The sequence below is a fragment of the Oryx dammah genome, unplaced genomic scaffold (assembly GCF_014754425.2).
Source record: "Oryx dammah isolate SB20612 unplaced genomic scaffold, SCBI_Odam_1.1 HiC_scaffold_25, whole genome shotgun sequence".
NCBI classification, from domain to species: domain Eukaryota; kingdom Metazoa; phylum Chordata; class Mammalia; order Artiodactyla; family Bovidae; genus Oryx; species Oryx dammah.
Window position 1 is genome coordinate 2,447,638 of NW_024070209.1, and position 24,505 is coordinate 2,472,142.

Consider the following 24,505-nt stretch of genomic DNA (forward strand, 5'->3'; position numbering starts at 1 on the left):
AAGCGTCAGAACCCCTCACTCGCCAAGTAACTCGAACTATAGAAGTTCTGTGTGTGTGTGTGTGTTAGAAGTTCTGTGTGTTTGTTGGCAGGTGGATTCTTCACCACTGCACCACCTGGGAAGCCCATAGAGGTTCTAGCCTTAGAATATTAGAATTGGGGAAGATCTTGGTGGGAAATGCTCAGTGAACGTCCGCCCTGGGACAGGCTGCGGCCCCCCTTTAGACATGGGGAGTGTCCTGCTGAAGGTTTCCTGAGCCAGTGTTTCGTTCCCTCGCCCTCAGCCACGATGAAGAACTCTCCTTCAGGGCCCCGTGGGTGCCACCACGGTACCGCGTCACCTGCAGAGTGGGCATTCCCCACGGCCCTGCCCCGGAAGGCCCCTCTCAACACTCCTGGCACCCCAGTCCTTGAAGACTTCCCTCAGAATGATGACGAGAAGGAGAAGCTGCAGCGGAGGCGCTCCAGGGTCTTTGACCTGCAGTTCAGCACAGACTCCCCGCGTTTGCTGGCCTCCCCCTCCAGCAGGTGAGTGCGCACCGGGCTGCCCCGCTGTGGCAGCCACTGCATCGTGGGTCCTGCGGGTTTGCATCACCACAGTACCTCATGGTTTCTAGGTCTGGATTCTCAATAGCGCCCATTTCGTTTGTTTTTCCTTTAGGAATGTTGAAGTTTCAGCTACAATGCCCAAGTTTACAAACACCCAGATTACTGAACATTACTCCACCTGTATCAAACTGTCTACTGAAAATGTGAGTATCTGCTGGTTTGATCAGTGAAGATTTTACAGCCTGGTCGGAGAGGAGATCTAGCCTTCTTGGTTCTGTAGAGGATGCACGGTCGATGATGGCACACTTACATTTCCAGTGACTCTTTGAAGCTGGTGTTTTCAGTGCGGTTTTACTGTTTTGTACAGACCATTGCCACCCCTGTGACGAGTTGCCTGACCGCTCTAGTGTGACTCGAGAGGCAGCATACTAGAGTTAGTAGTGTAGTTCTGGAGCTAAACAGTAGGTAGATCCTAGGCTTGTGGGCTTGTTGTGAGTCCTAGAATTAGCCTGAGTTGAAATTCTGTCTCAGCCACTTACACACTGTGTGGCCTTGGCAGGTCACCCAGCCGTTGTGCCACAGGGTCCTGCTCTGTAAAATGAGAGTGAGACTGTCCCTACCTCAGAGATGTTCTGAGGGGGCACTGAGCCCCTCCGTGTCAGCACCTAGAACAGGGCTTGCACACGGGGTCTCTCAGGAATTGTGCTGTCACTCCAGACCTCGAGAATGAAGAAGCACACACAGGGACTTGGCTGCATCCACCAGGTGTTGGTGGGATTTGACGTCTGGGTTGAGATGCGGGCTATTCCTGTTACAAACTTAGCTTCCCCTTGTCAGGGCAGCGTTGTTTGCATGAGCCTAGGCTCTAAATGACAGGCCTTTCTGCAATTTTCTGTTTTCAGAAAATCACCACCAAGAATGCTTTCGGCTTGCACTTGATTGATTTTATGTCAGAGATTCTTAAACAGAAAGATGCCGAACCGACCAACTTTAAAGTAAGAAGGATGTCCACCTGCTCTTGCATCTGAATGAATGCTGATGATGACTAATATTTAACACAGCACAATAATTGGATTCTACAAATACACGCGAGGCTTCCTTGTTTAGAACACTTTATTACCTACTTTACTTTCTTTCTTAAACTGATGAAGAGCTGATATCTTTCCATTATGTTCTGTTTATTCCCTGTCAGTTTTAGGGGGATCTTTGTCATTTTTTTCTTAAGGGCAAGTAAATATTTGATGCAGATTACTGTGTTTTGCCTGTTCAGCTGCTCCTTTCTCTGATCCCCATGCGTACACCTCTGCTCGTTTGACCAGGTAGCTGCCGGCACTTTGGATGCCAGCACCAAGATCTATGCTGTGCGTGTAGATGCCGTCCATGCCGATGTATACAAAGTCCTAGGGGGGCTGGGCAAGGATGCGCCACCTGCGGAAGAAGCAGAGGACCATGGTGCAGGTATACGGGCTGGGATCTGAATATAAGGGACTTTTTAAAGGGGATAGCAGGTAGCATTCGAGTAACATACTGGAATGAAGTCACAGGAAGTCAGTTCCCATTCTATTGAAGACGTGGACATTTTTTAGAATTGTATTTCAGAAGATAATCAAACACTAGATTTGCTTGTTTGTTTTGGAAAAGAGAAGGGCCTTATAAAGCATTTTGATTTTATTTAGAAAAGATTTAGTAAACATCACCAACTAGGGAGCTTCTGATTTGGAGGGATGTGTCTTTGGAAATTGACTTGTATCAGAAGCCAGATACTTAATCTAGTAGCTTGGTTTCTCCCTCACCTGAGGATTAGATGTGCCTGCTGCTTTGAGGGGATGGTGTGTGTGGCAGTGATGATCACTCTTTAGAGTTTGAAGAGCTTGTACTGATAGATTCAGTTACATGCTCCACAGCAGCCCCTACAGCGCACAGTCTTACTCCTTCTCACAGAGGGAAGTGCAACTGAAACAGGAACAGCCAAGAAGGCCCCAAAGCCAAGGAAGAAGCACTCGTGCAAGACCATTGAGCAGAATGTAAACAACCTCAATGTCTCCAGCGCTGATCGAAAGTGCGAGGTGAGGAACTGGGTGCCCAGTGTGGTCTCTGACTAATTCAGAACCTCAGAGGTGGAAGTGTGCTGGTATGTGCTTGTTCGGGCCTCAGGGTAGTAAAACATTCAGCTGGTCTCTCTGCAGTGTCATCGTTCAGCTTTTCAGTGAAGACAGAAGAGGGCAGGTCCCTGTTTTCCCCCGTTTTCAGAATGATTGGGTACAAGGACATGGCAAATTCCTGAGAAAACCAATTGATTAAAACATGTATTTTCTTCTGTAGTGCGTGCAGCAGCGGTGATGACAGCTAACGTTTATTGTATGTCTACTGGGCACATCTTGCTGCCCTAGGCCTGTGACAGCCCATTCAATCCTTACAACACCCTTGCTCCATTTTATGAAGAGGCAATTGAGGTGCATGAAACTAAGCGGTCTGCGTCCAGAGTCCTTGCTGTAAACAACCTTACACGATATAGCAAATCCAAGGAATCTGCTTAAAGGAATGATTCCAGAGGCTTCTTTATAAATTAGCAGTTAATTTAAAGCAAACAGATGTTGCTATAAATTTTTTTAAAAATTTGTTATTGAAAACAATTTCAGTGAACGTTCCTGTACATATTTGCATTCTTCTGGGAGTATATTTGTAAAAAAAATTCTGAGACATGACATTTCTGTTGCCCTCAGAAATGGTTGTATCAATTTACTCTCCCACCAACAATGGGCTCAGTTATTTCTCTTACCTGCACAACATTAGTAAATGGTGATTCATGTCACAAGAGTGGAATTGATCACCCAGGGAACAAGTGTACTTGGAAAAAGGACTAGGGCTCTGGGCTACCCCTGTCTTAAGAGTTCAGAAAGCTGACTAAGAAACGCCCAGTGGCTGGGGGGAAACTAGGAGGGTGTGGTATTGAAATGAGAGTTTCAAGGAGGAGGAAATGGTCAACTGTGTCAAATATGGCGGCCTTAGGCCTTGGTGAGCTTGGAGAAGGGACCCTGGGGAGGTGCAGCTCAGGCCTCCAAGGAAGAGGTGCTCCTTGGCTGAGTTTGAAGGAGGGGCCTGGGGCTCAGGACCCAGACCTCTGAGGAGGGCGTCCCTGCTGGTGCTGGTGTCTCTTACTGGCTCTGGATGAGGTTGGTTCTGTGAGTGTCAGTAGAAAGCTCAAGTGAAGTTTGGCTGCTGCCACAGGTGGGCCTGCTGCTACTGGGGCGGGGCGTCACTGCTGGCTGACACTCCCAGGAACGGGAGTCCTGCAGAAAGAAGCGGTTCCTTCTCCTCCTTCCAGCCCTACCGTCTCCCTCTAGTGCCGCCTTTTGGTGGAGCCCAGTAGGGAGCTGCTGACACAACTGAGATGTGGCCTCTGACCCCGCATCACGGGGCAGAGCATAGATGGTAGGTTTGGAGCTGAGTGGCAATAGTTTAATAACTGGCAGAGAGCCAGCGTCTTGTAATACTCACTTTCAAGAGGATTCTGTTGGTCGGGGGACAGGGAGAAAGGAAACATGAAAAATGGCACCTGTTGGGGAATGTAGGTGAAAGTTAAACAGAGGTTCTTATGACTACTCCAACATCCTTGTAGGTCTGAAAATTTTTTCGTAAAAAATTGGGAGAGGAAAACAAGTGGGGAGAGAGGCAGTTTTTTGGGGCAGAGTAATAGAGTAATAGAGCGGCAAATGCAGGAAAAGTAAGGTCCAGAGTTTGTGTGGGTTTTTTTTCTTTTCTTTCCTAAACAGTGATGTAGTATGTATTGACATGGGAATATTTGCAGAATATATTCTTTTTTTAATTTTTAAAAACTATCTTTCAGGTATAATTTATTTACGATGTTATATTAGTTTTGAGATATGGGACATATTACAACATAGTGATTCAAAATTTTCATGGGTTATCCTTTGAAGTTACTGTAAACTGTTGGCTGTATTCCCTGTGCTGTGCAGTGTGTTCTTTTGGCTTATTTATTTTGTACATAGTAGTTTGCAACGTTTAGTCCTCTACCTCTCATGTCCCTCCCTCCTCTCCACTGGTAAACACTGGTTTGTTCACTATATCTTTGAGTCTGTTTCTATTTTGTTATATACATGCTTTGTTTTATTTTTTAGATTCCATATATAAGTGATAACATACAGTATTTGTCTTTGTCTGGCTTATTTCACTAAGTGTAATAACCTCCAGGTCCAGCCATGTTGCTGCAAATGGCAAATCATCTTTTTCTTTTTTTTTTTTAATGGCTGAGTAGTATTCCATTGTGTGTGTGTGTGTGTGTCTGTGTGAGTGAATGTGTTTATACACACATGCATATACACGCACACACACAGCGTCGTCTCTATCCATTCATCTGTTGATGGATACTTAAGGTGCTTCCATATCTCGACGACTGTAAATAATGCCACTGTGAACATTGAGATGCATGCATATATCTTTTCAAGTCAGCGTTTTCATTTTCTTCAGATGTATACCCAGGAGTGGAATTACTGGATTATATGGTAGTTCTGTTTTTAGTTTTATGAGGAACCTCTATACTGTTCTCCATAGTGGCTGCTAATGGCCCTACAGTCTCACCAACCATATACAAGAGTTTCCTTTTCTCCACAAAGTGTTTTTCATTTGTGGTCTTTTCAATGGCAGCGATTCTGACAGGTGAGAGGTGATATTTCCTTGTTTTGATTGGCATTTCTCTGATGGTTGGCAGTGTTGCACATCTTTTCCTGTGTCTGTTTGGCATCTGTATGTCTTCTCTGGGAAAATGTCTGTTTACGTCTTGTGCACAGTTTTTGATTAAGTTTTGTGTTTTTTTGATTATTGAATTGTATGAGCTATTTATATATTTTGGATTTTAACCCCTTATCAGTTGTATCATTTGCAATTATTTCCTCCCATTCAGTAGATCGTCTCTTCATTTTGTCAGTGGTTTCCTTTGCTGTGCAAAGCTTTTAAGTTTAACTGGGTCTCATTTGTTTATTTTTGCTTTTGTTTCCTTTGTCTTAGGAGACAGATCCAAAAAATAATGTTAGGATTTATATGAAACAGTGTCTGTCTATGTTTTCTTCTAGGAGTTTCATGGTTTCCAGTCTCACAGCTAGGTCTTCAGTCCATTTTGTTTACCTTTGTGTATGGTGTTAGAGAGTGTTCTGACTTCATTCTTTTGTATGTAGCTGTCCAGTTTTCCCAGCACCGTTTATTAAAGAGACTGTCTTCTCATTGTTTATTCTTGCTTCCTTTGTCATAGATTAATTGACCATAAGTGCATGCATGACTTTCTGGACTTTTTATCATGTTCCATTGATCTCTGTGTCTTGTCTTTTTCTTTTTTAATTTTGTTTATTTTACTTTTGGCTGCAGTGGGTCAGACAGCTGAGCGTGGGCTTTCTCTAGTTGGTGGTGAGAGGCAGCTACTCCAGTTGCAGTGCATGGGTTTCTCATTGCAGCTTGCTGCTGTACGTGGGCTCTGGGGCCCATCGGCTTCAGTAGTTGCGGCTTGCAGGCTCAGTAGCTCCCCGGCATGTGGAATCTTCCCACACCAGGGATTGAACCCATGTCCCCTGCATTGGCAGGCAGATTCTTAACCACTGGCCTACCTGTGAAGTCCCTATGGGTCTGTTTTTTGTGCCAGTACCATAGTGTTTTGATTATTGTAGTTTTGTAGTGTACTCTGGGAGCATGAATCCTCTAGCTCTGTTATTTCTCAGGATCGTTTTGGCTATTCAGGGTCTTTTGTGTTTCCATACAAATTTTATGTGTTCTAATTCTGTGAAAAATACCCTTTTTTTAAAAAATGGGAGAATTAGCAGCGTGTTTACTTGTTGATGGTACCCATCTAGTGGAGAAGGAATCATTGATGATGCAGAAAAGGGAGGATAAATGCTAGAGTGGTGTTTGAGTGGGTGAAGAGGTCAAGGAGTGGACAGCTTGGATGGGGCTTGGTGGAGGAGCACAGTGGCTGATGAGCAGTGGGGCTTGAGTGTGTGCAATGGGCACCTTCTGGATATTCTCTTCTGGCTGTGTCTCCCCTTCCACCCACTCCTGCCCCCATCAGTGAAGTAAGCCAGGTCTTCGACTGACAGCGAGCATAGAGGAGGAACGTGTTGGAGATTGAGGAGAGAATTAGGTAGGAGAGACTCGTCCAGGAGTGTGTTGAGTGGAGGGACTAGGGAAACATAGTCTGATGGCCAGTCAACACTTTGGGTCTCCTTGAGATCTTCCTGGACCAGGGATGGAGCTGGTGTCCCCAGTATTGGCAGTGGATTCTTAACCACTGATCACCAGGGAAGTCCCTCACCAACATTCTTGCTCGTGCTGTTGGTTCTACACAGAAATGTTCAACAGCATGGTTGGACATTCTCTTTTCTGACCATCTTCTTTGTTCCCAGGTAAACCCAATTCTGGGGAGCCTGAGGACACCTACACTGGCCTCTCCATTGTCCTAGAGAGAGCACAAGAGCGAGCAGTGCTGCTCCCTGCAAGCCGCAGCTGTCGGGCTGTGGTCTGTTTATGCGAGTGAATCAACAGGGTGTTGAAGAAACACCGAGATCCCCTACACCGGAAAGCCTTTTTTGCTCTGTTACTTCCAGTAAACTTGCAATAACTGAAAGAATGGAAGATACAGAAGGAGGAGGGGATGCACACAAACCTAAAATTTGAAGTTTCAACAGAACTTCCAGTTTGTTGAACGCACATTCTCTGGATGGTGGCAGAAGATGGGGAGGCAGATGTTCTGTGGGTGGGTCTGAACCAACTGAGAACCCTTGTTTGTGTGTGAGCTGATCTGGTTTGGACAGAATTCTACTGTGTGCAAAATTCTTGCTGCCACGGGGGTCCAGCCTGCTTAAGTTCCAGTTCTTCAGGCCAGACAGCACAAACGGACTGTGTGAGGAAGGTCAAGGCTCCTACTCAGGAGACCAGAGTGGATGGAGGTCAGAGTTTTCAGAAGAAGTGAGGTTTGACTTGGGCCATGAAGGGTGGGTAGGTGTTTGCCAGGTGGTGACAGGAAGGGGACTCCGGGCAGAAGCACAAGCAGAGGTCACAAAGCAGAGAACGTTCTGGTTCCTTCAGCAGCTGGACAGTGTCCAAGTTGGACTAGAGGGGAGGATTTACTCCTGAAATGACTGTAGACTTCATCCTGCAGTCTGCTGTCTACCAAGGCCTGTTTTTACTGCTTCTCTCCCCTGCTGGGACCCTTATTTCAAAGAGTTCATTTTTCCAGACTACACAGCCAGCAGTGATTCATTTTCCCATCCAGTCACTCAAAGATGTAAGTCCAATCTAATTCACATGAAAGAACCATTGTTCTTACACTGATGGGATCTAATTCTAGGCAAAAGGGAGGAAAGTTGTCTTAGTGTTTTCAGCTGTTAATGTGGGTCGATGTGCAGATTTCTTGTTGACTCTTTGAAATGCTGAGTTTCGGTAACTACCTGCTTAAGACCTTGGAGGTGTGGGATCCAGGAGGAAAACCATTGCTGTGGTGAGCCTTTGAGGAAGGGCATGGGAGAAGCATCTCTGGTATTTTTAGGATAAGGAATAGGAGAGAGCAAAGACAAGGGTTAACTCAGGCAGGGGTTATGTTAATGGCAATGAGGGTGGGAAGGAAGAGGTAGGTGGTAGAGACAGGCCCACCAGGAAAGCCCACCAAGCCCTGTACTGACTGGGTGAGGGGGGAGGAGGCAGAACGCAGAGGTGCCACATGTGCTGTTCTGGGACTCACTTATCAGGAAGTGGGAGGAGAATCTCAGTTCTGGTGAGGTTGGGCTCAGGGTTGAGGGGCCAGTAAAGAGCCGGAGAGCCATGTCCGTCCTCATAATTAAGGGTCCTGTCTGCAGAGTAGCCTTGTCCTAAGCCGTCAGGAAGACCTGTGAACCCAGTACCAGGCCTCTTCCCTGTCACTGGCCTCCTGGAGAGTCCGAGGCGGCTCCTGCCCTCCGGCCTCACATGCCTGTGTGCCTGTGCCTGGCCTTGTCTTCCCTGCCCCATTCTGCTGTGGGGCTTGATGACACATGGTTATGCCCCTCCTGCACCCTGACCTCAGCCTTGGGGGTCTTCTGACCTCCTCTCCCCTGATGACTGCCTGTCCTTTGCCTGGATCTCTTACTTGGGTTCTTTCTTCCACATCTTTGAAAATATTGTTCAGAGGATTGATGGGATTCTGTGAATCCCTCACACAAACTTTTTATAAGTCAGCGGAATTTGTTGTGATAGCATTCTACTACAGATAGATGTTCAAAAAGTGACGGTGGAGGGGCGTCCCTGGTGATCCAGGGGTTGAGAGTGTGCCTGTCAATGCAGGGGACGTGAGTTCGATCCCCAGTCCGGGAAGATTCCGTATGCCGCGGAGCAGCTCAGCCTGTGCGCCATGACTGCTGAGTGAGTGCTCTGGAGCTCTCCAGTCACCACCACTGAAGCCCGCTCACCTAGAGCCCAGGCTCCAGAACAAGAGAAACCACTGCAATGAGAAGCCTGCGCGCAGCAGTGAAGACTCAGCACAGCCAAATAAAAAAATCTTCACAGAGCCCACACCTGACTGTGGAGAGACCAGCAGAAGGTCCCTGTCCAGGAATACTGTAGGCAAGCACGCTGGCGTGGTGTCAGCTTGTCACCACTTACTGTGTGCCTTTCTCCTTTGAGCGCGCACAGCCCTTTGAGGCAGGTGGGGTTTTACCTGGTCGGTTGATCATGTGCAGAGACATTTTGATCCCGTAGATGCAGCTGTGAACGAGCAGGGTCCAGTGAATGGGGTTTCCTGTTTCCTTTGGCTGTGTTCCGTAACCCTGGGGGTCCCCTCTATTTCTGCACTCAGGTCGACCCCATGTTCCAGAAGACGGCAGCCTCGTTTGACGAGTGCAGCACAGCAGGCGTGTTTCTCTCCACCCTCCACTGCCCAGACTACAGGAGCGAGCTGCTCTTCCCTGCCGACATCCAGACCCTCTCCAGCGGGGCGCCTCCCGAGCTGCCGGATTTGGGCTGGGTGGAAATGACTGACTTAAAAGGTGAGTCCAGTGCAGCCTCTTACCAGAGCAGTTCAGTCATCAGAGAGGTTTCTGTATATAACCATGGCTAGCAAGCCCACTGTGCTCTTGTGTTGCTTGTTTACCCAGAAGTTTCCTCTGGAAAGACAAAGTGGGCTTTTTTTTTTTTTTCCAGGAGAAACTCTTAGCCTCTGCAGCGTGGAGTCTTGCACAGTAGTAGCCAGTGCTCATGGTTATGTGTCCTAAGGCCTTCTGTGCCCTGTGGGCAGCTGGTTCTCTGGAGGGTGAGAGTTTGGACTGGGGAAAGGCGCTGTAAGAGACTAGTTGCGCCAGAGGCCTTGTGTGCACTTGTTATCAACCCAGGGGGCCCTGCGGGGAAAAGGGCTGTGTGAACTGTCTTCAGAGTCCTCCACGATGGTCTGAGAACAGACCTGTCCTGCTGTCAGTCCCTTACACTGGCTTAGCAGTGATTTCCGCCGCCCCCTGCCACCCATCCAGCCTGTCCCCTCCCACTGCTGGGGGATCCTCTGAGGATGTGGTAGGCAGTGTGAAGGCCAGGCACTGGCGTGGGACAATTTTGTGGTACATGGAATTTATCCTCCCCTCTGCAGGACCACACCGATATTATGGTGCCCATCCTCCTCCTATCCTTGTCTAGAATTTGCTAAGAATTACTGTTTAGTACTAACAGTTGTCCAGGGGTATGCACTCAAATGAGGCTCTAATCCTGTGAGGTGGGTAATCTGTGCCTAGTTTGGTCGTTGTTTAGTCGCTCAGTCATGTTTAACTCCTTTGGGACCCCACGGACCGCAGCCTGTCAGGCTTCTCTGTTCATGGAATTCTCCAGGCAAGAATACTGGAATGGATAGCCATTCCCTTCTCCAGGGGTCTTCCCGACCCAGGGATCAAACCCACGTCTCCTGCGTTGCAGGCAGATTCCTTACCACTGAGCCATCAGGGAAGCCCATATCTAGTTTATTTCAGGGCTAAAATAAGTGATGTTGCACAATTGTCTGTGCAGTTAGTACGCTTTAAGAATGGGTTTTTGGTTTCCCAGCTCCAGCATGGGACACAGAGTCCATTTCAGAGTCAAAAAGTCTGTGCTTCAGGCTTCTGCTCTGGTATTTTCCCCAATTCCTGGAACACCAGTGTGGAGCCTACCTCTGGCACCGGTGTGTGCCTGAGCACACGTCCTCTCCTGGGAGAGCGGTCGGCACACAGGTGGGCGGCCGGCCAGCCTCTGTCCGAGGCCGGGAGGTGGCCGCGCCTCCCCCTCCACAGGGCTGCTCCGTCGTCTCCAGGGGCTGAGGCATGTCTCCAGCCTGTTCTGATCCTTCTTTGTGATCTTCCTGTCCTCCCAGCGGCCCTGCAGCAGTGTGCGGAAGATCGCCAAATCTGCCCTTCCCTGGCCGGCTTCCAGTTCACTAAATGGGACAGTGAAGCACATAATGAGGTGTGGTCAATTTCTGGACTTCTAAGGGCCCTGGGCATTTCTCCAGTGGTTTCAGTGAGATGCCCTGAGATGAGTTCTGCCCAGTGGGAACCAAAACTGTGGCATCGTTTTTATTTAGCTGGCAGTAGCACAGGAAGTATTTGCTTTGGCTCCTCTGTCGGGACTAAGCCCTGGGGCAGGGCTGGGAGTGGGCTGCGCGCTGCCCTCTGCAGGCCCGTTAAACAGCTGGAGGAGCGTGTGGGGATCAGCCTTGTGTTTCTTCCTGTCTGCCCCCCAGGGGAAGGCAGTCCTTCCATTCCTGGGTGCACAGTCTTATCAGATTTACTCTCAAACATGGCTGTCCCAGTGGCCTCTGGTCTCTTAGGCTGCTGTCAAGCTCAAGGAATTTCCTGCTCTTCAGAGTTGAGTCCCTTGGCACAGAGTTTCCTGAGAAATTGTCATGTGTGAAGTTTTCCTCTATTTTTAGCCTGACCCCCTTTAGTCTACTTACTACAACCTCCAAAATAAATGGTCTCCATGGAAAACTGTTTAAACATGGGGTTAAAGGATGCAGATTCCGGTTTCGTGTTTTACAAAACGCGCCTGACGACAGTCCAGCTCCATCCTGTGCCGCACAATATAAACTTCCTCAGCGCTCTGCTGTGGAGAGAACGCTGGCTCCGGGGAGGCGGGCGTGGGGCGGAAGGCACCTCCAGTGGGGCGGGTCTCCCCGCAGTGGCGGGGTGGTGATGGCAGTGTGGGGGACTGGGGAGCTCTCCGTCTCTTGCAGTCAGTGTCGGCCCTGGTGGACAAGTTTAAGAAGAACGATCAGGTGTTCGACCTCGATGCCGAGGTGGAGGACAGTGACTGTGAGGACTTCCCCAACGGGCCCCTGGAGGATGACTTCGATGCCAATGATGAGGCAGACCAGACCGCCGCTGGGGATCGCACCGCGCTCCAGAGCTGGAAGGAGCCCTGCCAGGTTCAAAGCTGCCAGTAAGGCGCTCAGGGCCACGGGAAGCATTCCCATAGCAGTTCTCCCAGATGTCCTGCTGGGACAGTCCAATTTCGTCTCTGTGGTCTGCTGGGCTGGTGTGTCTTGTTACACAGGCTGAGCCATTCTGACTCATGATGGAATCAGTCTGCCTCTGAATATCAGCTCAGCCACTTACTGGTTATAAGCCTGACGTTGCAGGAGTTGATAAGCATGAGACTACGACATAAAAAGCTGGGCTATAGTAGCTCCTTCAGCGGCGGCGGTCATCACCACTTCCATTTTGGTAGCACGGACCGTGCTCCCTTTCAAGACCCTGGACGTGGTCTGGCTTTTGGCTGAATCACTCCATCTCAGTTATAGGCAGAAAACAGACTTACGTATTGATTACTGAGAAAATGTGGGCCCCACCTAAAGGGCAGAGGGGTCTGAGCAGAGTTAGTTATCAGATTGGTAGACTGGGGATGAGCAAAGTAAGGAAAACTAAGGCAGCAGGTAAAATTGAGCATATGAGATTGAGGAGATGGTAGAATTGGTCTCTGATAATTAAGATTTTTGATTACTCTAGTAAGCATCATAGGAAAATCTGAACTTCCTTAATCTTTATTATGTGTACTTACTAGGTTAGGTTATGTTAATTTTGAGTGTGATCTGGAAGCAGGATCCCACAGTCCTGCTGTGTGAGGGCCTCTAACGGTCTTGAATGGGCCTGGCTATACCAGATTCCACGAGACTAGAACAGACAGACCTTCTGATGGCCCTGTGCCGATAGCAGCAGCTTGGCAAGTCTGGGGTCAGGGACAGCCCAGCTGGTTCAGTGTGGGTGAAACTGTAGAAGCTGTCCAGAGTAATTTCCCACCAAGGCCAAATTCCTTCAAGAGCCTTGCTGAGTGTGTCCAGGCTGAGAGTGCTTTCTTGACTCCCTTTGTTTGCCCACGTGGGGAATGATTAGATCGACAGTGCCTCTTCAAATCTGAGTAGAAGTCAGGGAGCATTGTGGACTTCAAGGAAAAATTACCTCCACCCCCCAGACCCTTTAGAAACCACCTCTCTTGGTGTGTGTATTACCAGCCTGTGGTTTTGTCCCTGTTCCCATCCTGTCTTCTGAGAAGTGAGTGATGGTAGGCAGATTGGTGGGATGGGCCCTTTTAATGTCATTTTCAAATGTCAGAGAAGAGCTGTCACTTTTTGTAAACAGTGAGGTGGCATCTGGGGAACTGAGGTAGCGAGGGTTTTGTTATAACCATATAACCCGTAGATGGTTATTTTGAACACATCTTGAACAAATGTCTCCATTTTTCTCCCCAGTTGGACAGAATGAAAGTTTAGACTCCATCCTGCCGAGTGCCTGCGTTAGGGGCACAGGGCTTAGGTCCCAGTCCAGGGTCTCGTCTGCCTTGGAATGCCTGCCCCTGGTCTGGTGCTGGCCTTTCCTGGGAACTCAGCAAGTGTGTGACTGAACTAGACCCGACTCTGCCGTGGATGGCTGGGAGATGTGGGGCAAGCGTCCTCATCTTTGGGGCCTTTGTTTTCTCACCTGTGCAGTGAGTGAGTGGGACCTGATGATACTAGGACTGTAGTGTCTGATGTTTCCTGAGCTCCTGATGAGTCTGATTGTGCCAGATACTCTGCCAGGTTCCTTTCCTGCATATTTCACATAATTTATATAATATATAAAAATAATGTCTTAATCCTTACAACAACCCTATAGGTCCTGTTACCCCATTTTACAGGTGAGGAAACAGGCTCAGAGAGGGTAAATAAGGGTGGAGCTGGGGAGTTACCCAGCACCCTCGACCAGTCTGGCCATGTGTAATGATCTCTGGGTGGAAGGCCCCACCCCGGGGCACCAACTCAGGAGCATCTAGGGCCAGGAATGCCTCATGACTTCGCCAGAGCTGCTGGGGCTTGTGCTGTACGCAGGGCTGAAAACACTGTACTGAACTGCAAGGTCTTTAAGAGCTTCTCTAGTTCAAGGTGGGGCGGAGCAATGCTGAATTATAAGCACCAGTGCTTGCAGGAAGCCCTGTGTGACTGGTCCCTGGATGGCAGCCCTTTGACCGCCGTGCATATCGTACATTAGTAAGGACGTGACTGAGAAAGCGCTTGGTGACCTAGGACAGCTCAGTTGCCCTCCATCTTCTGCAGCGGCAGGCCGTGTGCGCTCTCTGATATCCTGGGTGTGTGCGCTTACTGTGGTTAGAGGCCTTGCCCGTGGTCCAGCCCAGACCACAGCCTGCTCTGTGCTCGCAAGGCTGAGGCCTGCTGCATGCTGGCTGAGGTGCTAGGAGACAGTTGAGAAGAGACCTTCAACCTGCAGGTGTGCTGGTGCCAAACTGAAGGAAGGACTGTGGTTGCGGTAGGCTGGGGTGGGGGAGGAGAAACAAACACTTCCTCCAAAGGTGATGAGAGAAGCCTGACGGAGGGGTAGACTGGATCAGGCTGGCTGTTGAGTGGGGGAGCCGCGTGCCTGCCACATAGCACTCTATTGTATTGAAAGAACGATTAAAAGCCTCCAGGGCCTCAGTCCAGTTCTGGCCCTCAGAAGAAGTCCGACTCTCAGAAGATAGGAGCCAAACTCTTTATAGCTTTGCCTCTAAGTTCCCAACAAACTGCCAGCTTAGCTGCCAGCATTTTGACAGATGAGTACCCGAGAATTTGAGTGGGGATACTCCCAAAGCCACCTTCTCTCTTGCCCTGGGAAAATACAGCAGAGTGCAGTGCAGTTATTACTTAACATAGGCAGTTACAGACTAGAAGTGGGGATTTTTTAGTATATTTTAATTTTAAAAATTGTTTCCATTACACCTTAAATGTACAGGTACAGTTTACTGGATAAAATTTTAAAAAAAGATTCCATAGACGAAAGCAAAGTCCTTTTAAAGCTTTTATCTTATACCATAAGGTTTGATATAAAGGGGATTTATAGGTATGGCTCAGTACAGGTGAAAAGGTCGTCATTGTCTTTACCTTTAGAGGGCAGTACAGCAGCGCTAACAGGCTTTCTGACCTGGCAGGGCCTGTAGGTGAAACCTAACTGACACGTTTTAGTTACCTTGCAGAAAGGGCGAAACACCAATCCAAAACTGCCATGCTGGACGGGCCAGTTAGACCCTTCATACACAGCAAGAAATACAAGCTAGATGGTTTAACAGATAGGTTATTGTCCCCCAATCATGTGGGAGACATAAATTAGTTGTTTTCACTTTCAGTAGGAACTACAGCAGTGTTAGCAGAGCCCTCGTTTATGGAAAGATGGTGAAGAAGAAATGTGACAATCATGTCACGTGGCAGGAAGCCTTGTGTGTGGAAAGACCCTGAGGCTGGGGTTCAGGGAATGGTGTCCAGTCCCCAGCTCTGGCATTTTACTAGCCGTGTAGTATATAAAAACTCAGTTTCTTTTCTGTTTTCTTAACTCTCAAGTGGGTAAACTTGCATTTTATGAAGCACTTTGAAACATCTGAAGTACTTGCATAGATATGATGGTGTTATGACAAAGTGAAGAGAAGCAAAGCACTGAGTAAACTAGAGGATTACTAATGATGTATTTATGTTGGGCTTACTCTTAGCATTGTTGCTCATTTGTGGAAAAGTAGTGTCTTCAGCTGGGTCGCATTCTGCTTTACGTGTAAATACACGCTTATATTGTCCATCCACACACATGACTGTGCGTATAAACCGGATTTATGCATTGCAGAGACGAAGTGATTCCCCTCGGGGACGGGGACATTTGGACCTTGTGTCCCCTTCTGTCCATGAAACCTGGAGAGTACTCCTACTTCAGCCCCCGCACCATGTCGATGTGGGCTGGCCCGGATCACTGGCGCTTTAGACCTCGACACAAACGTACGTACTTCTAGACAGAACTGTTAAGAAGAGATAGTGCAGATAACCAGCCAGTCAGCTGTTCAGCTCAGGAAGGGGAAATGCTGATCACAGTCTTGTACCTCCCAACAAGCTATAGGAGATACACAAGATAAGCAGCCTCCTGGTTGGACAGTCAGTTGACCTGGCCCGGGATGAGGGATCAGTTAAGACTGAAGCCTCTAAGTGGGAAGGGTCTGGAGGTGTGTTACTGCACAGGTGGCAGCTGCAGCCCCCTGAAGAGCTATGCCAGCATTGTGTGTTTTGCATTCTCTCTCCGAAAAGAAGTGATAAATTAGCATACCTTTTATTGAGTTTTCTCAGCAGAAACAGATCGTAAGGATAAATATTGGGTATGAGATTTGCCCTTCCTAGTGCTGTTCTGACACTCATACAAATGCACTCTCGCGGTCAGTAAGACTGTCAAGTGGAGTCGCAGGATGGGTAAATGAACGGGCCAGAGGGGTGAGCAGTGCTGACATCTGACCTCATTTCTGCAGGTGACACTGCTCCTCAATCAGAGCACAGAAAGAAGAGCTCAAAGGACTTTAAAATTGACTTTGACGATGATATTGACTTTGATGTACATTTTCAAAAAACAAAGGTTTGTGCTAGATTTATTATCCTTTGTGCTTTCACAAATTCTTTGCACTCCTCTTCCCCTTTCATCTGTGTTTTTTAAGAATTCATTGTAAATTTAACTCTTAGAATAAATGGATAGTTTCATTCTCCCTCAGTCCCTGAAGGAATTGAAATAGTCCCAGACTCAGTGGCAGAGAGACTCACTATGAATAATGTCTCACAGAATCACTTCTTTATACAGAAGGGGGAAGACTGTTGCAGCTATATGTATATAGACCATTTTTATTAAAGATGCATAAAAACTACTTTTCTTTTTCTTTAAAATCAATAGGCTGTTACTGTTCTGACCAAGTTCACTTTGGAGAACCAGAATTGGAGAGCCACTACTCTTCCTACAGATTTCCAGTATGAGACTGAAAATCTGGTCCAGCTGCATCTCAAACCAGGCACCAGGGTAAAGCTGCTCTTTGGTTCCCTGAGGTCATGCTGTCGTTGCACCCCTTCTTAGCATCGGAGGTATCACTGGCCGGTAGTGTGACCGTTGGTGCCTCTGAGGAGGAGCGTGTGAGGAGGGACTCGTCTGAGCGCAGGGCAGTTCCCAGGAGATGGCGTGGGGAGGGCAGGGCTGGAGGATAACGCTTGCAGGACAGATGAAGTGCCTCACCTGCCTCGACCTCCAGACACTGGCCTACCTCCTCACGGGAAAGGAGGATGAACAGCGCTTTGTCCAGGTTTTACACGGCGTTGGTTATTCCTTGATTCTTTGATTCTCATTAGAGTTGTGGATTCAGAAGCCAGGTGCTCTCTCCAGCTCTCACAGCCTCCCCGCGATCACGCCGTACACTCAAGCCTCCTGTGATGTGTGGGGGGTGCAGCTGCCAGTCCTTGGGCCCCCAGTGCTGCACAGCCTGCCTGCACTCCTTCCATGCCTATTCAGATGAGCGCTCTGGCCGCGCCGGTGTGCACTGCAGTCACTGTTTGCTTCACTTGCCCGTGGCCCCCAGTGATGCTAAACAGCAAGCCTGCACTCCTGTTGCCAGGGTAGCCAGACAGTGGGTCGCGCTCAGTCCCCTTTTACCCGGACCCTCTGCTCATTTGCATTCCTGGTTGTTTTCATCTTTGGTGTCAAGTCTACAAACAGTTAACAGTTTCCTCTGCCTTATTTTACCTATCTCTCCACAAGTCTTAATGAGACATATACAGTTCCCTGAATTCACTCATATTGTACATTCTGTTTTTATAATTTAACACTGGCCATTTTCTTTCTAATCAATACTGTTCAGTTAACAGAAATGCTCTTAAAAATGCAGAAAGAATGAATATAATGTTATATGTCAATTATACCTCAGTTTAAAAAATGCAGGAGGAGAGACAGAGTTGCAGAAGCAGCCACGGCCACGATCAGTGTCAGACGCAGCAGCTGCTTGCTCGAGTCAGGAAACAGAGCCCTGAGGTGGAGGGTAGAGCCAGGCTGCTGGGGGCCGGAAGGAAGGCAGTGGGATACCCCACCAAACTGACCCAGCCTCAGCTACTGTCCTAGCCACAAGCCACCTTCTCCTCTCTCAGGCCCTTACTATGAACATTGAAGAGTGTGGCTTAGGTGGTAATTTGCATTTTCAGATGTGAAAATGGTTAAAACAAGGTCGTTGCATCACTGCACTCCAGGAATTGTCTTTTTTGTATTTTGTGTGTTTTTTTTTTCCATCATTGTTTCTTAGAGAGGAAAGAATTCTTGCTTCTGATTATCCACAGGAACAAATTTCCCTTCATGTTTATCAGGGCAGGCAGGCAGAAGGAAGCCCAGGATTCCTCACCTCTTCCTTCCAGGAGAGCAACACTAGAAAAGTGACTATTAAATAGCAGACACCAAATGATTATTAAACAGACACCCAATCCGGCTAGAGACGATACAGGTCAACCACCCACTCTCTTTAGTATCTTAAAGAGCAATGTTAATAGCAGCCAGTGAATACATGAGGGGTCTCACATACCCTTCCTGAAACATTTCTAATAGACTATGGACAGTTTAGAGTGTGTCGAGAGTATTCCACACGGAGAGGGATTTAGAAATCATCATATGAAGAAAAGTGGGAGAAAGTGGGCATTTCTTAATAAAAATCTATTGTTTATTTTTGGATTTGTATTATAAAAACATTGAGCTTTGGGGGCTACTTTTGGAGTATGTAATTATATTACATTATACTAAAATATTCAGTGTGCTTCTATAAACTGTACACACCTTTAATCCCATTTCATCCACCCCAGAGACACACCCTAGATGAAGATCAGTGCCCTAAAGGCCTGCAAATCTGGAGGGCTGTGGTGGATAGGCACTCCCAGGAGAGGAGGCAGACTTGTTCTGTGAGACCCCTCGAAGGCAGTTCGTGGGCCATGGGGGCGATGCAGAAAGGGGGGGCTGCTGGGGAGCGGTCACGGCCCAGGAGTGGGACCGGCTGCCTGAGAGTTACAACAGGGAGTGAGTGTTCTGTCAAAACTGGTCAATAAGCAGCCACACGTAGACTTCCTTTCAGATAGGCGTAGGTGGTTTTGTTTTTAGTGAAGGAACGTGTTTTCAAATAAATTTGTGGGCAGACCTAATTGCGGCCTGGCTGCTCCGGTGTCTTTGGGATAGCTGGCGGCTAGGAGCCCCGCTGCCCTGGGCTTGCTCTAGAGTGGAGTTGGGCGGTGAGTTAGAAGTCGACTGGGTGAGATGATTTTCCAGGACCCTAATGTTCTGGGACATGCATTGTTGGAACTAAGGTCATCTCCCCAGCCTAGTTTACTAGCTGCTTTTCTAGAAATTGCTCTCTGAAGCTGTACTTTGCTCCATTCAGTTACTGAAGATGGCCCGAGGTCAGAAGGCAGGGACCGAGCATTGTGAAGAAATTGGAGACTACGATTACAACAACCCTAACGACACCTCCAACTTCTGCCCTGGGTTACAGGTAGGCAGGGGCAAGCACTCTGTCCTCTTTTCAGCAGGGTCTCTGCCTCCCTTGTCCTTGCCTGTAGGGCAGAAGGCTGCAGGACATTCTGATCCAGTGGGGGTCTGTGTGAGCTTGCCCTGACCCAGGCCTCAGAACTGAGCAGAGCGGGGGAGCAGCCAGACCTCGGCCTGCCTCACACTGAGCTCTGCACGCAGGAGGAAAGCGGACACAGTCCAATAAACCGTCAACATGTGGACGGAGTGTTTAGCCTGTACAAAGCACTTATCTTGGCTATTTTGAGATTTCAGAGGAAAATAAACGCCCCCACTCAGGAGCTAGAGTTTTGGGCGGGGAGACAAAACGCATAGACGTGTGATGCCAGTGTGTTCTAATGGGGAAAAAGGTATATGGAGTGGATCTCAGGAGACCACGTTTATAGCCTTGATTTTGGTTCACACATTGTGAACTTGTACAGACTGCTCCCCCCTTTAGACCTTGCTTAGACTAGATCATCTCAGAACCCCTTCTGTGACTCTGTGAATGAGGTAGCCTGACAGAGGGGGAGATATTAGGCCCCATGTGTTCCTGAAAGTGAGGAGAGGAGAAAGAATAGGAAGAATAGTTAATTTACTGTATTTTCTTACTTGGAAGAGAGTTAGCTGTTATTTATATTTTAGTGAAAATCTAGTTGGCCACTTGACCAGTGCTCCTCAAACTTAGTGTACGTAAGAATCACCGAGAGAGCCTATTAAAAAACCACCTCCTAGGCCCCACCCAGAGATCTGGTCTGTTTCTGCTGGGCTCAGTCCAAGAATATCTTTGTCACCAGCTTCCAGCAGGACCCCTGCCGCTGGCCAGCTGGCAGGTCACATCTCTGGGGTTTCAGAAATGCTTTCTGTAAAAGGAGATCCTAAACTGTTTAGAGACAAAGGACGCTGTGGTGATGACCGTGTTCCTTTGAACTCTCACTGCAGAGGTCTTAGTTAACAGATGCCTCCCTAGTACCGTCTTTGTGCAACAGGAAGATGACTAGAGGACCTTGAAGCCCATGAACTTTCAGATGCTCTGTTCTTGCTGGGTATCGGATCTGTTGCAAAGCTATTTCTAAGCCCCTCACACAGCTCTGCCTAACTTGAAGAGCTATTTCCTTGCCCAGGCCGCTGACAGCGATTATGAAGAGTCTGATGACTTATTTGTGGGACCAGGTGGAACCCTTGACCATTCTGACCATCTGCCTGCAACAACGCAGGACAACAGTGAGGCAGCTGAAGTCCACGGGCTGGACATCACCACTTACAGGGAGTCAAATCTGGTAGCTGAGCCTCAGAAGGTAAAGACGAAGCCAGGAATTACAGCTGATGTTGTTTGCTTGAGAGCTGCTTAATTTGCCTCTTCTATGAGAATCGTATTAGTCTGAGCTTGATTTTTTTTTTTTCCTTCTTGATTTTAACCCGTTACTCTCCAAGTGGCTGATTCTTAAATAAGGCTGTAGAGAATGGGCTGATGCTGATTATGTTTGTGTGGAACCAGCCATCTCTCCAAAGATTGTGATAAACCATATGACTAGGGACAAGCCTGCTCTGCACGTGCAGTATGTGAGTGAAGCCTGCAGAAAGAGAAGTGGGCTGGGTTAGGTATTTAGCTCTGGAAAATATAGGCCAGATTCAACTCATATAAAGTTAACATATATCAAGCATCTATTCCATACCAAAATGGCAGGCTTGGTGCGTTTATATATATTTGATTCACTTTTCTCTTTTACACTGCAGTTCCAGGATACCCTTAATGAAGACTGTACTTGATCAAAAAGAAATTATCAGTAGATTGAAATGAGGGACTCTATTTTAATAAGTCCAAAGAAAGCTCAAACTTGGTAGTGTAAACTAGGTTTATTCATTATTTCATCTCCAGACTTTTTTTCAAAGAGCCAATGGTAAATGCTTCTTTCTTCTGCTTAGTTTTACTTGTCACATACCGTTTTCAGGTAAATAAAATTGAAATTCAGTATGCCAAGACTGCCAAAAAGATGGACATGAAGAAGTTGAAGCAGAGCATGTGGAGTCTGCTGACGGAGATCCCCAGGCAGGCAGATGCAGAGGTAACGGGTTCCACTCTCTGGTGCCCAGCACCAAGGCGGGCGCGGCTTGCGTCTGTGCTCCAGCATCAGTAGCGCAAACCTGAAAAGCGCGAACCTTGTTCAGAAATACAAGGACGACATCAGACCTCTGAAGCAGAAGTGGACCAGGTGTGTGAACCGGTGGGTCACACAGAAGGTGGTACCGATGGATCTTTTTTCTTCAAAATGCACCAGAGAAATTGTTTTGGTTTCATTCCAACCCAGGCTTTCCTTTTTCGAGTTCCAGCGTCATAGCTTTACGTTGCTGACAAGAAGTAAACTGGGCCCATTCTGATCCCGGAGTGTTCTTCCCTCTGTCAGGTAAACCACAGTGAGGATGGAGAAGCAGGACCTCTTGAGGAGGGGGCTGACAAGAAACTCAGCAGTCTCACAAAGGACTTGCAGAAGAGGTGTGTGCATGCCAGCAGACTTGGCCCTGCCCCCCTTCTCACCTCTCCTCACCCCTCCCCTCCTCAGCCCTCCCACTCCTCCCAAAGTTGCTGGTGTCACAGAGCGCCCCTCTGCACAGGACCTGCCATTTTCACCCTTCATGCAGTTTTCCATTCCTTCTCTGCATTGATAAGTGAGTTACGGTAGCCCACCTTTAAAAAAGGCGTTTTTCTGTACCAGTGGCTGGAATAGAACAGGAAATATTTCCAAATAAGAAACTGGAAAAACTTGCTTCTTCTAAAAGGCATCTGAAATATTTCTTTGTTTCCCATTAGTTTATTCATTGGGCATGTGTATTCATACTTGATGAAAGCGCCTTTGTCCCTGGAGTTGCAGTGACAGCTGAATACTTCTTGGCCTTTCTCTTTCACAGCCTGCCTCCCCTTATGGCCCAGAACCTCTCCATACCTCTGGCCTTCGCGTGTCTCCTACATTTAGCCAATGAAAAGGTAGGTGGACCTGGGAAGCGTAGGGTATTACAGTCTGCCTATAGGAGCTTTTTAATAGTCTTCTCAGTGGACGCTTCCGGGAGCTTGGTGCTGCCTGAAATGTGGTGTCCTCTCGTGTGCCCAGGACGGGGCTGGGCTGTAGCACAAGCCGCGAGCGTCACCAGGGCTGGAGCTGGACGCCTTCATGGTGTCACTGCCAGCTTCTCTCGTGGATGTTGGTGCTGTGGGCTCCCCCTTGGGTGTGTTCTCCCAGCCCAGCCAGGCCCCCAAAACACAGTGCCACCCCCGAAGCTCAGAAGCACCCTGAGTCCAGATTCTGAAGGTGTGAGCGACTCCACCACTGAGCCAGCTGGAGGGTCAGCGCTGGCTGGGGCCTCGTGTCTGCTTGAGAGCGAGGCTTCATTACCCTCCCTCGACGCCCAGGTGGCCAGGGGCTGGGCAGACACTGCTGGGAAGCGTGAGTGACTGCAGGCTTCACTGGGTCCGCGTGCTCTGCCACCGCTTCACCTCCCGCAGCAGCAGAGACAGCTTTGCTTGCTTTGCTACAATCAGATTTCTCTAAGGGGCCCTGGAGTGCTCAGCACTGGAAGAATCAGATGTTCCCAGACCAGGACCTGCTGGGCTGACCTTTGGACTGTTTGAGGAGATCTCACTGGTAGCACTGGCTGACAGTTACTAGATAATCCACTGGGATCCACAGTGATTCAGAGATTAAGCGCCACCAAGACAAATCTCACACGGCACCTTGTGCCAGAGCATGGCGCTTATGCTGGCCCACCTCCCAGCTTTTCATTCCCGTCTGGACTCCTCACCAACCCCTGGTAACGAGCTGCCTCTCAGCCGTCATGGGAGAGGCGAGGTGTGTGCTCTCCATCTTTCTCAGGGGAAGGTGTGCCAGTACACGTGCCTACCTCCAGTGCCTAGAGAGGGCATGTGGTCCCAGTGCAGTTAGGCCTCCATGTGCCAAGGGGCTTCTCACAGCTGTTTAGCCCTGAGGGGACAGCTGCCTAGGGTTGGTAGAGGATCCATGAGGTGGGAGGGTCCAAGAGAAAGTGGGAGGCAGGGAAAAAGGCCTGTGCAGAGATGGGAGAGAGCGCGGGTGTCAGGGCATCACCCAGGGGGAGGTTTTGGGCAGGGCAGGAAGGCCACGTACATGTGCCGTGGCCCCTAGTGGGCTCCCTGTCACTTCCCCCAGTCTCCCAGCTCAGCCATTGGTCCTTTTCAGAGATTGTTGCAGGAGCCAAGCTTGCATTTTGCTTTCCTTCCAGCAATCGACAGAGGTTTGGAGCCAGCTTTATCATACAGGTTATATTTGCTGTTGACAATGTCACTTATAATCATGGGACAAGCCTGGTTCTTGGTAGTTACCACCAAGTTTGTTTTCTGATTCCTGTATCTTCTGTACACTAGCGTTCACTTCTGTTTGATCTTCCTTCAGAACCTGAAGCTGGAAGGAACCAAGGATCTTTCGGATGTTCTGGTGCGGCACGAGGACTGAGCTTGTGGGGGCGGTCCTCACTCCCACAGTGACCAGGATGCCCACACTTAAGGCTGAGATGCCAGGGGTTCGAGGCGAGGCTGCCGTGGCTGCCTTCTCCCAGCGCACCTTCTCTCCTTCACTGTCTGCGAACCAGCTCCCTGACCAACTCTGTCCTTGATAGAAATTTTCTGTTCTGTGGTGACCACCTAGGAGGGAAGAGAGGGCAAGGATACTGTCCCTGATTACGGAAACAGTGTCTGCTCTTCGTATCCATGTAGTTTGTCTCCTCCATTGCTCTGTTCTCCATACTTTATTCTTGTAGAAAAGAATTCCCCAGTAGGCACTTGTCCTTTAATAGCTACCAAAACCTTGTATATAAAATACACCATATATGTGCTTATAAATGTGTATATAAGCTTAAAAATAAAATCCTTTGAGTAATTGGTTTGACAAACTAGCTGAATGCCCACTACATAAGTATCAGACCTGGTTTTTACACTCAGGGATGCGGACTTGGTTGGTATCAGGCAGGAAATCCTTAAGGGCTGAGGTGATCTGTCTTGTCGCAGAGTAGGGGTTTCCAGATTGGGTCCATTGGGGGGCTGCCCTGGTGGTCCAGTGGTTAAGAGTCCGCCTTCCAGCATAAGGGACACTGGTTCGGTTC

The 24,505-nt window shown here is 48.5% G+C and overlaps 1 protein-coding gene across 2 annotated transcripts in view; it reads left to right on the top strand.

Annotated features, from left to right (window-relative positions):
* NCAPH (non-SMC condensin I complex subunit H) overlaps nucleotides 1-24,298 on the top strand; it is a 31,372-nt gene extending 7,074 nt beyond the window's left edge. Inside the window, exons 2-18 of one of the 2 annotated variants that reach the window (XM_040267578.1) lie at nucleotides 284-527; nucleotides 661-751; nucleotides 1,451-1,543; nucleotides 1,868-2,006; nucleotides 2,490-2,614; nucleotides 9,379-9,568; nucleotides 10,909-11,000; nucleotides 11,770-11,975; nucleotides 15,671-15,819; nucleotides 16,338-16,441; nucleotides 16,751-16,873; nucleotides 19,254-19,364; nucleotides 20,503-20,676; nucleotides 21,331-21,444; nucleotides 21,784-21,872; nucleotides 22,286-22,361; nucleotides 23,800-24,298. In XM_040267578.1, the coding sequence (XP_040123512.1) occupies nucleotides 284-527; nucleotides 661-751; nucleotides 1,451-1,543; nucleotides 1,868-2,006; nucleotides 2,490-2,614; nucleotides 9,379-9,568; nucleotides 10,909-11,000; nucleotides 11,770-11,975; nucleotides 15,671-15,819; nucleotides 16,338-16,441; nucleotides 16,751-16,873; nucleotides 19,254-19,364; nucleotides 20,503-20,676; nucleotides 21,331-21,444; nucleotides 21,784-21,872; nucleotides 22,286-22,361; nucleotides 23,800-23,859 (2,180 nt within the window). In that variant the 3' untranslated portion in view covers nucleotides 23,860-24,298. Of the gene's footprint in view, nucleotides 1-141; nucleotides 528-660; nucleotides 752-1,450; nucleotides 1,544-1,867; nucleotides 2,007-2,489; nucleotides 2,615-9,378; nucleotides 9,569-10,908; nucleotides 11,001-11,769; nucleotides 11,976-15,670; nucleotides 15,820-16,337; nucleotides 16,442-16,750; nucleotides 16,874-19,253; nucleotides 19,365-20,502; nucleotides 20,677-21,330; nucleotides 21,445-21,783; nucleotides 21,873-22,285; nucleotides 22,362-23,799 lie in introns of those variants that run through there. The other variant, XM_040267577.1, reaches the window with a different exon arrangement.
* Nucleotides 24,299-24,505: the final 207 nt, after the last annotated feature.